The sequence below is a fragment of the Lethenteron reissneri genome, chromosome 50 (genome assembly GCF_015708825.2).
Source record: "Lethenteron reissneri isolate LAM-NWPU_2019-01 chromosome 50, ASM1570882v1, whole genome shotgun sequence".
NCBI lineage: Eukaryota > Metazoa > Chordata > Hyperoartia > Petromyzontiformes > Petromyzontidae > Lethenteron > Lethenteron reissneri.
In genome coordinates, this window is record NC_083828.1 from 2739606 (window position 1) to 2755272 (window position 15667).

The following is a 15667-nucleotide window of genomic DNA, read 5'->3' on the forward strand; positions in this document are numbered from 1 at the left end:
ACGGCACCACACGCCTTTGTCTCTCCAGCGGCGATGTTTACACACCGCACCAGGTACCCATTTGAGGCTGAGTCAACCTCGGAGGAGGCCCAGGACCGGTTCAGATAACCGTCACCGGTTCGACGGGTTCGTTGCAAACTACCGCTCCCCCATAGCCACGTACGCACACATACACGGACACTTTGATAAACGCGCACAGTTGCATATTGCACGTACACATGCACGCTCGCAACATGAATGTGCCGTGGCCTGAAAATAACGAGCGAGCACTGGAAATGTTTTCCCTTCGCCAAATGCTTAAAACGTGGACAAGAGCTTATGATGGAAATGTCATCGTCGCGCTCGAGATGCACGCGCTTGGCCTTCCGACGGATTTGCTCTTCCCGCGGGAAATCTCTGCAGCTGGGATTATTCTCTAGCCTGTTAACCATTTTGGGGTTTTTTTTAAAGGGGAGGGGTGGGGGGGGGGATGTGGGGGGAGGTAGTGGGGGGGGGGGTTGTAGGGGGGTAGTGGGGGGATGGGGGATGGGGTGCAGAGGGGAGGGGCGCGAGAGTGGGTGGTCGTTTCAAGAGCGGCTCGCTACAGTTTCTGCCACAGGTTTTGTTCAAAAGCCATCGTACACTTTGTACGATGCAAATAAAAATAGATCCCCCTTATAGCGTAAAACAGACTGTTGGGGCAAGTGCTGTTAGCGAGCACCTGTGAAGGCCGGCAGGGCACACGAGTGGGTGGGTGGCGAACACCACGTCCGGCCGCCTTTGTCTCCCCAGTGGCGACGTTTACACACCGCACCGAGTCCTCATTTGAGGCCGAGTCAACGTAGGGGAGGAGGCGCAGTACCGGTTCAGATACTCGCCACTTGTGTTCGCCGTGAGCGGGAATGGAACTCGGGTCGTTGGGTTCGTAGCGCAGCGCGCTAACCGCAACACCGCCGCTCCCCACCTTTGTCCGATGCACACACACAGCGAGACAAAGCCAACGGGCGGCCCCGCATGGCAAGTGTCGTTAGCGAGCGCCTGTGAAGGCCGGCGCGGCACACAAGGGTGCGGTGCGTGTCAAGTGCCACACCCTGCCGCCTTTGTCTCCCCAAGTGTCAATGTTCACGCACCACACCCGGTACTCACGTGTCGGGCTGAGTGGGACTAGGGGAGGCCCAGTACCGGTTCAGACATAACGTCGCTCATGCTGGCCAGTGAGCAATGCCACTCCCCGCTAAGATGCTAATGCACACGTGTACATACGCATGCACGTGCGTATATCCACGTATGCACCCAACACAAAAGCTGTAGTTATATGTTGACAAGTGTAGATGTGGCCTCAGTCTGTCAGAATGGAAGTGAAACAGAGGTGAATGTGTCGAGATCGGAGAGCACCTCAGGCCGGGTAACAAGTCCGTTAGGAATCACGTGATGCTGTTGGCTGGCTCCGATTGGCCATCGTGCTTTGTGTGAATGGAGTTCCGCAAGGTGGTGACCGACCCCATACACAGCTGGTGGCTATGAGATGTTAACTACCTCGCCTGGTGTGCAGGAGGTTGTGGGTTCGATCCCGACCCTGACGCCTGCTGTATATTTGGAGTTTGTGTGTCTCTCTCTCCCCGTGGTTGCATGGATATTTCTCCGGGTCCTCCGGTTTTTCCCTCCACATTTAGAATCAACGTGCGTTTAGAGTATCTGGCTGCTATAAATGTCCACGTGATAATAAGCTACTTCGTTGAGCTATCATTTGTCATAGCCAGCTCTCTTCTGAAAAAGAGCTATGTAGCTCAGTGAGCCTTCACTGGTAAAATAAATAATAGTTTAGTTTCTAGTTTGATCGTTTCTAGTTAACTTTATTTCTTTGGCAATGGACGATACTTTCGTGGTCCCCCGAATCAACAACGCAGATTGTCTCTAAGCAGGGGAAGCTTCACAAACCCCTCTTTTGGAACGGCCATTTCTCTCGCTAACCCCGGCGCCTTTGCCCTCCGGCCTTGGAACGCGAGGACACGCGCCTGTGGCCGTGAGCTCCACCAAAACGCGCGCCGTTCCCTTGCCGCACAGCCACGCGAGGTGGGAAACACTCCTCCGCCGTGGTCGGGGTTTAAACGTCATCCAAGGGGCAGTTTTTTTAGTTTTTTTCGGGAATGTTGGGGGGGGGAGACGGAATGGGACATTTGCCTGCTGGTCTCACGCAGCCCACGTTGAGATCCACAATTAAACGGCAGCAGGGCGCAGCCAGGCCTTACGCTCTCGGCTGCAAATGCGAGGAAGCGTGCAGCAGCAGCAGCAGCAGCCTTGTATAACGCAGTCGGTGGCTGAGGCGGGTGAATTCAATTGAAGCTTCTCTTGAATGTTGCCAGCGAGGCGTGGAGCACGCCTGACCCCTAGTGGTCAAGTTCTCATTCACAGCTCCGTCTACGACAGGGTCGCCTGCAAACTCTCCCCAGTCCTCGCAACCGACCACCACGCTACGTCTTTTCCACGTTTATCAATCTCTCTCTAACCCCCCACCCCTCCCCCGTTCAAGGAGTAACAGCTCAACCCGAGCTATTAATTGCTTTGGCGTTCGCGTCGTCTTTGCACCGTTCAGCCTTTTGGCGGCCTCTGGTGTCTGTGGCACCGGTGAGACAAAGCCACAAAAGTGTCTGTCTCTGGTGTAGGACAATTGGGTTTCAAAGTGCATAGATTGTCAAAGGAGATTTGTTTTGCATTTTTACCACAAGTGCAGTCTCGATGCCTTGTGATAGGTGCTTCTTTGGTGTTTAAACATCTTAACACCTCTGGCATTTATGCCAGACTGGATGGGTAAAGCAATGTTTTTGTTGTAATTCTATAACTTGATAAAGGAAAAGAATGTGACAAACATTACAAACGAGGTGGTCACAACGGGCTCGATTTAATGTCAGTTGTTGAATTTAATAATTTCCACATAATTGTGTCAAATTAAACTGCGGAGGTTTTTTTTTTACGGAAGTACTCGAGACGTTATAAATACTTAGAGGTTTATTTGCTTAAACGAAATATTTTATTTATTTGATTTGCTTAAATAACAAATGAGTGCATATTTTTACGTAAATACTGTGTCCTACTTCCATGTTCTCACATGACACCGTACTTATAAATACAAAGGTTCCTTGAGCCTTAATTGATCGTCACGTGCAGTGCTTTTGTTTGCGAGCACCTCTACATTTGGAACTTGCTTGGTTGTTGTTGCCGCGCCGACGTGGTTGGCACACGGGACTTTCGATCCAGAGGGTGCCGCTTCGACCCCATTTCCCGGCGCGACGGTTGAGACGGCGGTGGCGGCGGCGAGTTTCTCAAATCCCCCCCAGGATCTGTCCACTCCGGCCAGCAGTGTAAAATGGGTCCAGCGCAGTCGATTGGCATGTCAAGTGGTGGGCTACTCGCACCGCTTCCAAGATGTCCGGCCAGCGTGGAGAAGTCGGGAAAAAACCCTCTTTAGAGGGGTTCTTGAGAGCTCCCTCTCATCTCGTGGAGGCCCAGTGGCATCAACTAGACATTGCTGCGCCAGCGTCGGTAACAGAGATGAGCGCCGCTGCCCCAACACCGCTTTGACCTGAACGCACTTCCACTTTGAGACTTTATTAAACCATTTGCACGCGTTGCCCGTGTCCGTGCGTGTGTTGCCCCGTGCGCTTCCATGCTTCGCCAGGGCGGGCCCCTTCGGGACGACGCGGCTGAGATCCACGCGACCCTCGCGGCGCTCGCGGGCAGCATGGCCGGCCCCGCTCCTCCGGCCGGCGCCAGCAAGATCAGCCCCACGCCCGACTCCTACAGAGGTGAGCGCGGGCGCCTCGCCCACAAAGTCTCCCCTGCGTAGCTCGCCAGCGCCGTACGTACGCCGGAGGTCGCAATCGGGTACCCGATACCCGTACCCTACCCGATACCCGGCTACCCGTACCCAGCCGGGTACGGGTACCCGTTTGCGACCCTGGTGCGGCCAGGTATGGATACGAGTAAGGAATCAAAACCCGTTTGCGACCTCTGACGTACGCCTCCTCTCGCCAACCGACCAGAGCAAGGCGTGAGGAGGCGCGGGGTGACGGGTGGTGGCCCGAGCCTCCTTGGCCGTTGGCCGAACTCGGCAGGTGAACTGCAGCCGCGAGCGGAACGGCGCCAGAGCGACGAGCGAATCCCCCGTTTGTCGTTTTGTTGTTTTTCTCCGTCCCCTGCCCTCGCCTCGCTCCGCGGTGCGCCCAGTGCTGGCAGCGCCCCCCGCGGCGGGCAAGGACGACTCCCAGGGGGGTCCCCCTCCGGGGCTCGTGGCGAGCCTCAGCACCATCCTGTCCAGCGTCGTCGACGCGGAGCGGAACGAGAACGGCGGAGAGGAGGAGAGCGACCTCATGGACGACCGCGGCTCGGAGGATGACCACAAGAACGACTCGCGCAGCAGCCGGACCAGGTGGAGCTCGGGGGGAGGAGGTCTCCTTGAGAGGCGACCTCGCCCACGCGCCTGTTGATTGCTCGGCGAGGTGGCCCGAAGATATCGTAGCCAAGTTAATCTAAAACGCGCGTTTCTCAAATGCGCCCACCACGATCGCGCGAACTCCAGAAGCGGGATCTTTGTTTAGACCGGAGGAATCCGATGAGCTATGAAGCTCTTTTTCACAGGTGTCCAGTAGGGATGGGTCGGCAATTTACAACAACAAACAGTCCAAAGACACGATAGAAATAGAGAAATAAATATGATGCATACAAGTATAAATTGCACAAGTACATGAATTCCTGCCGATTTTTCAACACCAAATGCAGGCTGTTGGGTCTTACCTGCTAAAAGAAATAGTTTCATAGCTTTAAAAAACACGGTTTAGTTTTCATAGACTGCGTTCCTTGTCAAGCGCAAAAACGCAGCTGCCATCGCCGTACGATCTCCGTCGCTCACAGTCGCACGCTCACCCCGACCCTCACTTCGCCCCCCCGCGATCGCTCGCCGCTCACCCGGACCTCCGTGTCCGTGCCCCCTCCTCCTCCTCCTCTCGTCGCGTAGCAACCACGAGGACGACGACGAGGACCTGACGCCCGAGCAGAAGGTGGAGCGCGAGCGCGACCGGCGCATGGCGAACAACGCGCGCGAGCGTCTGCGCGTGCGCGACATCAACGAGGCCTTCAAGGAGCTGGGCCGCATGGTGCAGCTGCACCTCAACAGCGAGAAGCCGCAGACCAAGCTGCTCGTGCTGCACCAGGCGGTCGCCGTCATACTAAGCCTCGAGCAGCAAGTGCGAGGTGTGGACCACCACTGCCTCCTCTGCAACCTCCACGACCACCACCACCTCCTCCTCCACAACCACTACCTCTTCTACAACCTCTACAACCACCATCACCACCACTACCTCCTCCACAACCACCACCTCCACCATCACCACCGCTACCTCCTCCACAACCACTACCTCCACCACCACCACTGCCTCCTCTACAACCTCCACGCCCACCATCACCACCGCTACCTCCTCCACAACCTCCACAACCACCACCCCACCACTACCACCACCACTACCTCCTCCACAACCACCACCTCCACCACCACCACCACTACCTCCTCCACAACCACCACCTCCACCATCACCACCACTACCTCCTCCCCAACCACTACCTCCACCACCACCACTGCCTCCTCTACAAACTCCACGACCACCGCTACCTCCTCCACAACCTCCACAACCACCATCACCACTACCTCCACTACCACCACTACCTGCTCCACAACCACCGCCTTCACCATCACCACCACCACTACCTCCTCCACAACTTCCACAACCACCATCACCACCACTACCTCCTCCACAACCACCATCACCACTACCACCACGACCTCCACTACCACCACTACCTCCTCCACAACCACCACTACCTCCTCCACAACCACCGCCTCCACCACTACCACCACTACCACCTCCACAACCACCATCACCACTACCACCTCACCATCACCACTACCACCGTCGCCACCACCACCTCAGTGACCTCCTCCACAATCACCTCAACACCTCCACCACCACCACATCCACCGTCGCCACCACCACAACCATCACCTTCACCACCAGTTCCACAACCACCACCACCACCAACATATCCACCACGGCTTGGCCTTGTGTGTTGTAGTCTACGCATTATAAAGCACGCCGGAGAGCACGACGCACCCCAAATGTGTGTCCGGTGTCAGTAAAGCTATACAAATCTGGTCACGCTCGCACACGCACACACACACACGCGCACGCGTACCGTATTATGAGACGCACTGCAAACTGCTAAATACAACAGTGAGGAACGTGTGCACGTTGTAGTCCGGAGAACACAAAACGTGACTTTTTGTTTGTTTGTTTTTCCCTTTCCCCGCGCCGCCACCGCAGAGCGCAACCTGAACCCGAAGGCGGCCTGCCTCAAGCGGCGAGAAGAGGAGAAGGTGTCGGGGATGGGGGGGGGCGGCGGTGGGGTCGGCGGCGAGCCGACTCACCCCGGCCTCAACGACCAGAACCCCCTGGGCCAGCTCTGAAGCCGCCGCCAGGTGAGCGCGCGGTGCCGTGGGATGTCGCCTCGCTAGACCCCTGTAGAGCCCTCATGGGTTTCAAGTCACCCTGTCTGACCCCGCGATTGAACCGCGTTCTCGGGCGCGGCGAGTTGGCGGTTCCCGCGGTCCCGGTCACCAACAACCGCGCAGGGAATCGGCGCGCAAAAATGTGGCTTTATTCCACTTCGTGAGAGGGTGCAATGCCGCGAATTCTGATCTTTGCTTCGGTGCAGTTAACATCTTTGGGCTTTTTCTTCGACCGTCAGGCAAATCTTTGCAACGCATTTATGTCTTTACGTTTAGTTTCGCGCGCGCATATTTTGCTTATATTAGTGTCCTTGCACTCTAAAAAAAGCATAGGCTGCCCCCCCCCCCTATGCAAAGCGGATGCCCCACACTGACATTCGTTTAAATTCATTAATTCATTCGAATAAAATAAAAATGTTATAAATGGGCCACTTGGGTTTTTAGAGAGAGAGAGAAAAAAAAGTTTTTTTTCGACGGTTCATAATTTTTATATAAACATATTTTACACTTTAAAATGCAATCGTACTTTTAGGTGCGACCCACCTCACGCCCTCCTTATTTTCGTGGCCTCTGCACGAATTTCTGGAGGATTTTTTTCTGGCCGTGAATCTCCCTCGTATTTAATCGTGACAAAATTGTTAACTTACGTTTTTTACATTATATGTTTTTCGAGACGTGTGGAAGTAACTGTGGCCATGTTTGCGTTTTGTTTTTCCCTTTTCAGATGGCACTGCCAACCAGTTCTAACCGATGCCACTCTGAAAGTTTGCCAAACTTCACAAATGGATGTCTTTAGTGTGCAAAACGCCACTGACCTATTTCCGTATTAATATAATAACATGTTTTTTAACGTAAGCAAAAGGGAAAAAGGGGGTGGGTGGCGTGCGGGTGGGTGGATGGGGGGGGGGAAACAAATGGGAGAAATTTTAAAACAAATGATTTACAAAAGTTAAAAGTGGGACAAAAGTATCCAGCAAAAACTTTCAACAACATATCAAGAGCCTACGGCAGAGGGGGGATACCAGATCTGGCAAGGATGTCGACGGTCGGCGGAAAGGGGAATGGCATCGCGACTTAAACCAATAACGATAGACCCACCAACCACCACGATGATGACAACGACGACCACGACCACGACGACAAAGGGATAAAACACAAAAGCAACAGCATCCGCACTCTTTAGTGTGGACAATTTCATCGTGCCTAAACCATGTTTGCTAATTAACGTTTAAAAAAAAAAGAAAGAAAAAGTCGACAAGATATATTTATTTATTACAACTCAAAATGAAAAAAAAGACTAAAAAAAATTTACAAGTAGCAAAACCGTTTTTTAAAACTATTTTGGATAATGTTGTTGTTATTGTTGTTGTGCAGACTACAAACGTATTTTATCCAAGCATTCCTTGGGTATCGGACGTTGTCTTAAGGTTTAACAGACACAGTGCTTGTTTCGGGTGGTAGCCGATGGTTTTGATAATGATGGTGGTGGCTGTGCGTGTGTGCGCGCGAGTGCGTGAGCGAGTGCGTGAGTGAGTGCGTGTGTGCGTGCCCGAGTACTCGTGTGCGTGCGTGCGTTCCGCGAGCGCTCGCCTCGTGCCACGTGTTTGGTTTCGGAACCACTCCAGAGCCCCGCCGCCCGGTGGGCTGACTTGGTCAAAACGCCACTCTGGGGAGGAATTCGAACGAAACCTCCCCCCACGGTTCACGCTGTCATCATCCACGCGACCCGAGCGCCGTTTTCTTCAATCTGCTGAACTACGTTACGCGTGCTCCCTTTTGTTTGTTTTTCTTTATTCTCTCTGCGGTTGAGGCGGTCGCTGGAATCGAACGTCGTCTCTCTTGCAAAAGCCCGATGCCCCCCACCCCCCCCCCTGAGTTTGGACGCAACCGCGCGAGAACGACGCACCCCGCGAAAGCGACGGGCGCTAAACTGATGGGCGCGAGGGAATTGGCGGCGTGGATTAAAGGGCGGCGCAGGCCAGCGTGTGCGCAGAGCTTGTGCCGGAGACGACTCTGCCCCCGGCGTTGGGCGGCACGGCAAGAATCTGGCAAACCGGCCGACTGAGATTTTGTTTGCTGTCTTTCAACGAAGCCGCGTGAGTCTTGCCCGCCGGTGGTTTTCGTAGTTTGGGATTAATTTTTTTACAACCGTTTTGTTTTTTGGCAGTTAATTCTTAACATTTGGAATTGGACTGTTGACACCAGCATGCAAACAAATGTCACAGGGTGCTCTCTGATAGGTTCCTGCAAGGAACTAAAGGGGTGGCTCAAGTGGGAAGTAATGAAACCCCAGCGGTGAGCGGTGCTGTAGCCGCCTTACAGGATTTAAGGCCTACCGCGCGATTCGACGGGTTTGCTTCGTGCCTAGCCGGACGTAGTGCGCAAGAAAAACAAACAAAAAACATCGAAGCGGGCGAATCTTTTATTTTCCGTTTCTGTACGCACGCGCGTGCGTAAAGTGTACCTTTTACACGGTAACTGGGCTTGTTCTGCGGAGGTGAATGAGGGCAACGCTTATCCCCCCCGGCCACTCGGCACGGCTCGCTGAGTAGCGCTCGGCACCGGTTCGAGCCGTCTCCCTGCTTTCAGAGTTCGACGCTGAAATACCGCAGAGTCGATGAAAAAGCCTTTCCGTCATTCGTTGACTCGCTACTTTTACAAACGGTTACTTTTAAACCTTTTAAAGTTTTTTTATATCACTGTTGTCTTGATTTCAAACCTTAGGCCATGACTCCCTTGTCTTCTTCCTGTATTTTACGTTTTCTTGATCTACAATTTAAAGTGGCTATGGAGCGGACATGACCCATGGTCTCGTTGTATGGGAAGGCCTTTTTTAGTTTGTGGCCATTTATGATTTTATTTGTAATCATGAATGCAACGTCTCGTGTTTGAGTTGGAGCTTCCACCTCTAAAAAAAAGTGATAGGCCGCAAACTTCGGGAATCGTTAATTTTAAAGTTAGTTTGTACTTTAAAAAATTTCTCGGCTGCGTTGCCTGATGTCAAGAATCGAATGAAGAATGTTCGTTTGGTTGAACTTGGCGATAGAGAAGCACAGGCCTGCAACATGCTGGGACAATAACGCAGTGAGGTGTAGCCGAGCATCTTCTACCGTATCTTGCACGGTAAACCTGGTGCAAATGAAGCGCAAATAATCAACAGCATAATGATTATCATAATCGTTGATAGTATAATCACAATCTTCATCATTGCCAAAATTAGAAGTCATCCTCGGCATTTGCTCAGTTATCATCCTTGCCGTTGTGGTTGTGTCCACCGTAGTTCGGCAGACCTTGGTTCAATTGACGGATTGTTTGGCTTTTATAGTTGTTTGATAAAATCAAACGCAAAACTAGGTTCATCCGTCTTTTGAGCAAGTCGCAAGACGCAAAACCACTGTGCCCGGTACCCACTCGTGATTTCTGCGTAGGAGCTCAAGATTCAAATCCCAGGGGGTCTCACCAGTGCCGGCTCGTGCGAAAGCCAGGAAGCAATGCCAGGACCTTTCCCACCGTTGAAGACATTTTGGGGTTTGCAACGTTTCCACTTTGGTGTGTCAAAGCGATGGAGACCCAGGGGTCATCCGCCGGTCAAAGCAGTCGATTGACGCCGCGCCTCGCCAACGCTGCCAGCCCCGTGACCAGATCGCCGCGGCCTGCTTGCCCGGTGGACATGCAGCAGCGGCGCTTCCCCCCAATAAAATGTAATCTGAGCACTGGAGACGTTTGAAAAGACGCAAACGGGAGAAACGTAGTTTGTCGGCACGCATCCCTTTGTCACGACCACCAGGGAGCGAGGCTTTAGTTGTGGCCATGTGCTATCCCCTAAAGCCTCGCGACGCGCCGTGTCAAGCCGGCCGTCTGACGAGGGTGCTGAAATGGCGCCGCCCGCCGCTGGAGGTCGTCGCGTGGCCGATATTCCCGCTTCTTCCTGAATTTGCGGCTAATCACTTTTTTTTTTCGCACTGCTGTTCTGTCCAGTTCCAGCGCCTTACGTCATCCATTAACCTCCGAGCAACGGTCAAGGCAATGGGATCGAAAAAGGGATAGCCAAAATATGATGAATAGGGTACATTTTATCGGATGCTACGGTGTTTTTTTCTTTTGACGCAATGCCAGTGCTCCAGTCGATGTTTTCAATTAAGGAGACGAAAATCACAAGACACATATCACACCGGCTAATCAAGGCCCTGCCAATGCGCACGTGTGCGTTACCTGTGGGTTTCATTTTTTGTTATTTCGATTTACAATAATGTTTATAAATGAATATTTGTTTTCTACAAAGTTGAAGCTCCCCCTGCCCGCTGTCTATTGCAACCACGACGGCCGTCGTCAACGTTGCGAGTAGTTTTTGAGAAGCAAAAAGAAAACGAGTTGTTGTGAATAACGTTTGTGCGTGATAAGCCTCAGTGCCCTTTCCGAGCCAAGTTTAGAGAACGCTGTCATTTGCCAAGCTTCAACACCTTGCGATTGAAGTTGTTTGACTTATCCATGATGTGTTTTCTGACACCTGTGTCGAATTATCGAGTTGTTTTTTTAAGGTTCGTGTGTGTGGGGGGGCGGGGGGCGGGTGAGGGGTTTGTTTTATTTGTTGATGGGTTTGGAGCAGACTCCCGGTCGGATTTGGTGGCCTCGGGGAGCTGATGAGCATGGGAAGGGACACGCACATGCGTGTGTGTTGCCGTTCATAGACGGTGCCTCCCGGCGTGTTGCTGGCGACCCTGGAGGCCCCCCCTCCCTGGGCGTTTTGTTAACCCTGCTCAGAGTTCACCTGGTTAGAGTTCACCTGCTCAGAGTTCACCTGCTCAGAGTTCACCTGCTTGGAGTTCTCCTCTGTCCCAGTGTTAGGCGGAAGCAATTAGCAGCATCCTCTCTCTACATTTCATTATTAACCACGTCGTTTCACTTTACACAATTACAACTGTACGTACATTCTGTGCGTACGTTTATTTTTTCTTCTGAATATAGAATCCAGTGGATCGATGTATACACCCGCACAGCTTAGAACATTTAAATTGTGCCCTACGTCTGTAATTGGCGCAGATGGTTCGGGCTTTTCAGAACGCACCCAGCGTTATAGTCGGTGCGTCGTCATCGTCAACATTTCAGCCAACACACTGGCGTTTGTGCGAGGCTTATGCGTCCGGTCGCACGGTTTACATCGAGTGTGTGCATCGGAATAGGGGCGGTGAGGGGTGGGTGGTAGGTGGAACGATTTATCGCATGCCGCCGTGGCGATTTTAAAAATGGCAGCAAATTCAGGGTAACAATTTTATTCAAGGTTCAACCGTTTTTATCATTGTCTCGCGTTGCAGTAAAATGGCAGCGCCGCCTCTCCAAGTGGCCGCAGGGCATTGACGTGAAATCTTTACACACGGCGAGAGCAAGTTTCGGAGCGTACATTCTTGCATGCGTCATCACGTGCTGCTTGCACCGTGAGCTTGAGCGCAGACCTAGGTCGATCCCTAAATGCATTGCTTCTAGATGACAACAAAGACACAGATCCCCCGTGTAGCCTTAACAGACCTTTTGGGCAAGTGCTGTTCGCGAGTAGCCACTTATGAAAACCTACACGGCACACGAGGGGGTGGGATGGCCAGCACCACGCCCGGCCGCCTTTGTCTCCCCAGTGGTAATGTTTACACATCGCACCAGGTACTCATTTGAGTCTGATTCGACCTAGTGGAGGCCCAGGACCGGTTCAGATAATCGTCACCAGTGCTGGCCGTGAGCGGGAATCGAACTCGCGTCGCCAGGTTCGTCGCGCAGCGTAGCGCTAACCGCTGCACTCCCGCTCCGACATGACAACGCACAGACACACACCCACACGCCCACACACGGTGACAGCCGTGCATTGTATGACATTGTCCACGAAGCTGGTGCACAGGTTGTCTTGTAGACCACACACACCGACCGTTGAGATGGCACGAATCCTCAAAGTTGGGCGCGAGCAAGCGCGTATCGTGCATACGTCTCGCGTGCTCATTTTTTATTCCGTCAAAAACAACTCCTTGCTCGTCTCGACCAAATTCTTTCCCCGTTGTTACAGCCGCACAAAAACGGTTGTTTACGTGAACCGACTCTAATCGGCCGAATGTGGTGTTGAAATTCAAGTCGTGAAAAGTCTTAAACCACTGGTGAGCCGCGGATGCATAGCTCGGCAACTGATCAATATGTCGGCACGTATAAGTGATAATAATACTCTCCGTGTAAAAGTGACAATCCTATCGGGTAGGGAGGGGGGGGAGGGCGAGTGACGGGGAATTTTTGGCATGAAGCTGCCACGTTGCCTCAACCCAAAAACAAAAGTGGACCCGTTGTACTGGCTACGAAAACCCGTGTCAAGTTGCCGATTTGGTTGTGTATGCAATGTGACGTTACCTTTACCCGATCAGTTTAGGAAGATGTTAAACGTGGTGGTTTTATAATTGTATATCTTTGCGATGCTACGTGGTTTTCAAGTCCATGTCTTATCTAATGCAATCATGTTACGTTTCTACGATACATTACAGAGCTGCCAACTTTTCCAATGTAATTGTGTTTGCTTTTGTTTTTTTGGTGGTGGGGGGGGGGGTCGATGTCCTTAACATAGATTTGTATCGTCACTGGGCTCCTTGTTAAAGCGCAAGCTGGGATAGGCTGACTGGAGCTTCGGCAGGACGACGACACACTCACGTTCAGCCCCAACGTTGGAGACTGACCCCCCCCCCTCTCCCCGGTAGGACGCTTAAGATTCAGTTCCAGTGCTCGTGTGCGGGTTTGTCCCCCCTATCGTCCAAATTATGGATTTTACCCCCCCCCCCCCGCATCAAAGCTGACGACAAATCGGTGTTTTTGAGCCAACGGTCGGCGCATGCCCCACTAATTGTCACTTCCATTTTGGCAGCTGTGTTGCATGTGCGCCGAGGCATTACCCGCGCGTGCCATATCCAGTCTCATATTAATTTGTGTCCAAGCAGGCTGGACGTTGAGTGCACTGAATGAGCATGCAAATTACGTACATTAATTTTTTCATCCTAAATTTTAATATCCATGCGCACGCAATGCAACGGAGGCACACGACACACATTGGTTTCTGGAAGCCTTGGAAACAGCAACAGAAACGTCGCTCCATCCAAACCGATCGACCGAATCGGAAGCATCACTATCACAATCTTTAATCGCACGACAGCGTCCCCCACTCGCACACCCGGCGGCGCTCAATCGGCCCTTTGGCGTTAGAGGTTCACAACTATGCCGAGTTTAAGTGAGTGCTTTGCCATTGAGTGCGAGTCTGAGCGCTCCCTTCAATATTCCGATTGCAAGGCTCGCTGTGAACCGTGACGCTCCGTGGATTTGCTATGCGCGGCGCTGCCCGTTCGACGAGATAGCAGAACCCCCTTCGATTGACCGGCTTCTCCAAACGCACTCTCCCGCAGCAGCAGCAGCAGCAGAGCAGCAGTTGGGCGCATTCACACCGTAATAGTGTCCACGTGCTTCTTTTTGTTGCGGGTACAGCAGCTTTATGCAGACGTGGGATCAATGAAGGCGTCGTGGGCGATAAATGACCGCGTGAATGGAAGAAAAAAAACCCGTTTCGTCGCGACTGGGTGTTTTGGCGCAACGTTTAATTTGTCAAAGTCGTCGGCGCGTGGTTTTTTTTTGTGTGACATCGATAAGATTCCTCGTGTCTGTGCAAAGTTTTGTTGTTGTTGTCGTCATCTTTATTTTTTTGGGGTGCAGGAAATGAAATGTACCGATATCGAAATGAACCCTGATCGCTTCCAAATGAAACGGGCTTCCACCAGGGGTGTAGCCAGAGGAAGAAGGGCTCGGGGCACTTGGCCTCCTCCTCCCCTTCGTCAATTACCAGTGTAGTGTTCTTAACCCGCCCCCTCTTTACGTGCAACCTCAAGCCTAGGGTGCAACCCCCCAGCCTTTGCGTTTGCAGCGGGAAGCGCGTTTCCCTACTGCGCAGCCAAGGCGCTGTGCACAACACACTGTGGCCATGGCAGGCTAAATACAAGCGGGATAATTAGCGAACTGCAGAGCCATCGTAAAGCAGTGCTCTGCAGGGGGGGGGGGAATTTCACTATTATTCAAATATTGTCAATAAAACTAGTCTGACATTTCACTTGGGGAAGTTGAGAGGGCATTTCCAGTCATGTGACCACAAGTGGCCAGGAGCAGGGCTCACCACGAGTGAGGCCTCCCAAACAAGCGGTGCCTTGAACAAACTGCTTCTTGGCGCGTGATGCAGTGAACAGCGTCTCAGTGGGGAGGGGGGGGGGACCGCTGCTTCTGGCTGCAAATGCAGCCCGCGTGCTTCCCAGTGTTCCGCCATTTCTCTAGATTAGGTGAATGGGCCTGAACAAAAAACAACGGTTTTTACTTTGTCAAAAATTTCTGAACTTTATGCTTTTTTTGGGACCCTGAACGATGTGAGACAATGTGGTTGTACGCATTCGGAGACGCACAGCAGTACAATTCAAACGTTTTGATTTAGCCACGGACACGGGATGTGCATACCTGTTAACTCTCATACATACAATCTCTGTGTATGCACGGTGCCTGTATATATGTACACGCAAGTTGTAAAGTAAACATTTGCCCCACCGTATTTACTGTATTATATACAGTATTTTAAATGTGTGCACGTGTGTCGGTTTCCCCGTGCTCTTAAAAGTTCCCCCGAGTTGTAGGACAATTGGAACGAATTCCACATTTTTTGAATGACCCGGGAGAGGGGGGACCCAGTCTTTTCCAAAAGCACAATCACTGTTGACTTCCCACCAAAACTGTGCAGCCTCACACCGCGTGGATTCACCACTCACTCTACCGACCCCCGGACAGACAGAGAGAGATGATGATTGATCCGATTGAATTGGGTCTAGCCACGACAGGGGGTTCAAACCGCGTGGTCGAGACCGCCGTTCTCCCTCCGACCCGCGGCTGCTTGAGAAGACGCGGGCATTGCACGGCGTAGCCGTTGGTCCCTGAAGCTTGGCAACCCCTCCACTCCACCCTGGCTACAGCCCTGGCCTCAACCCCCCCCCCCCCCCCCCCCCCCCCCCCAACATTTGGAGTAGGCGATGCCGTCAGGGTTTATCCGCTCGCGACGCGGCCGTCCTCCGGGAAGTGGCTCTCTCGTTCTCT

General features: G+C 52.5%; 1 protein-coding gene across 8 annotated transcripts in view; it reads left to right on the forward strand.

The window, feature by feature from the left end:
* The window catches only part of LOC133355062 (transcription factor 12-like), a 249467-nt gene extending 238369 nt beyond the window's left edge, over positions 1-11098 (forward strand). For all 8 annotated transcript variants that reach the window (XM_061572335.1, XM_061572339.1, XM_061572332.1 and 5 more), the window contains exons 16-20: positions 3656-3782; positions 4204-4405; positions 4991-5226; positions 6351-6505; positions 7260-11098. In XM_061572335.1, the coding sequence (XP_061428319.1) occupies positions 3656-3782; positions 4204-4405; positions 4991-5226; positions 6351-6493 (708 nt within the window). In that variant the 3' untranslated portion in view covers positions 6494-6505; positions 7260-11098. The remainder of the gene's footprint in view (positions 1-3655; positions 3783-4203; positions 4406-4990; positions 5227-6350; positions 6506-7259) is intronic.
* The last annotated feature ends 4569 nt before the right edge of the window (positions 11099-15667 follow it).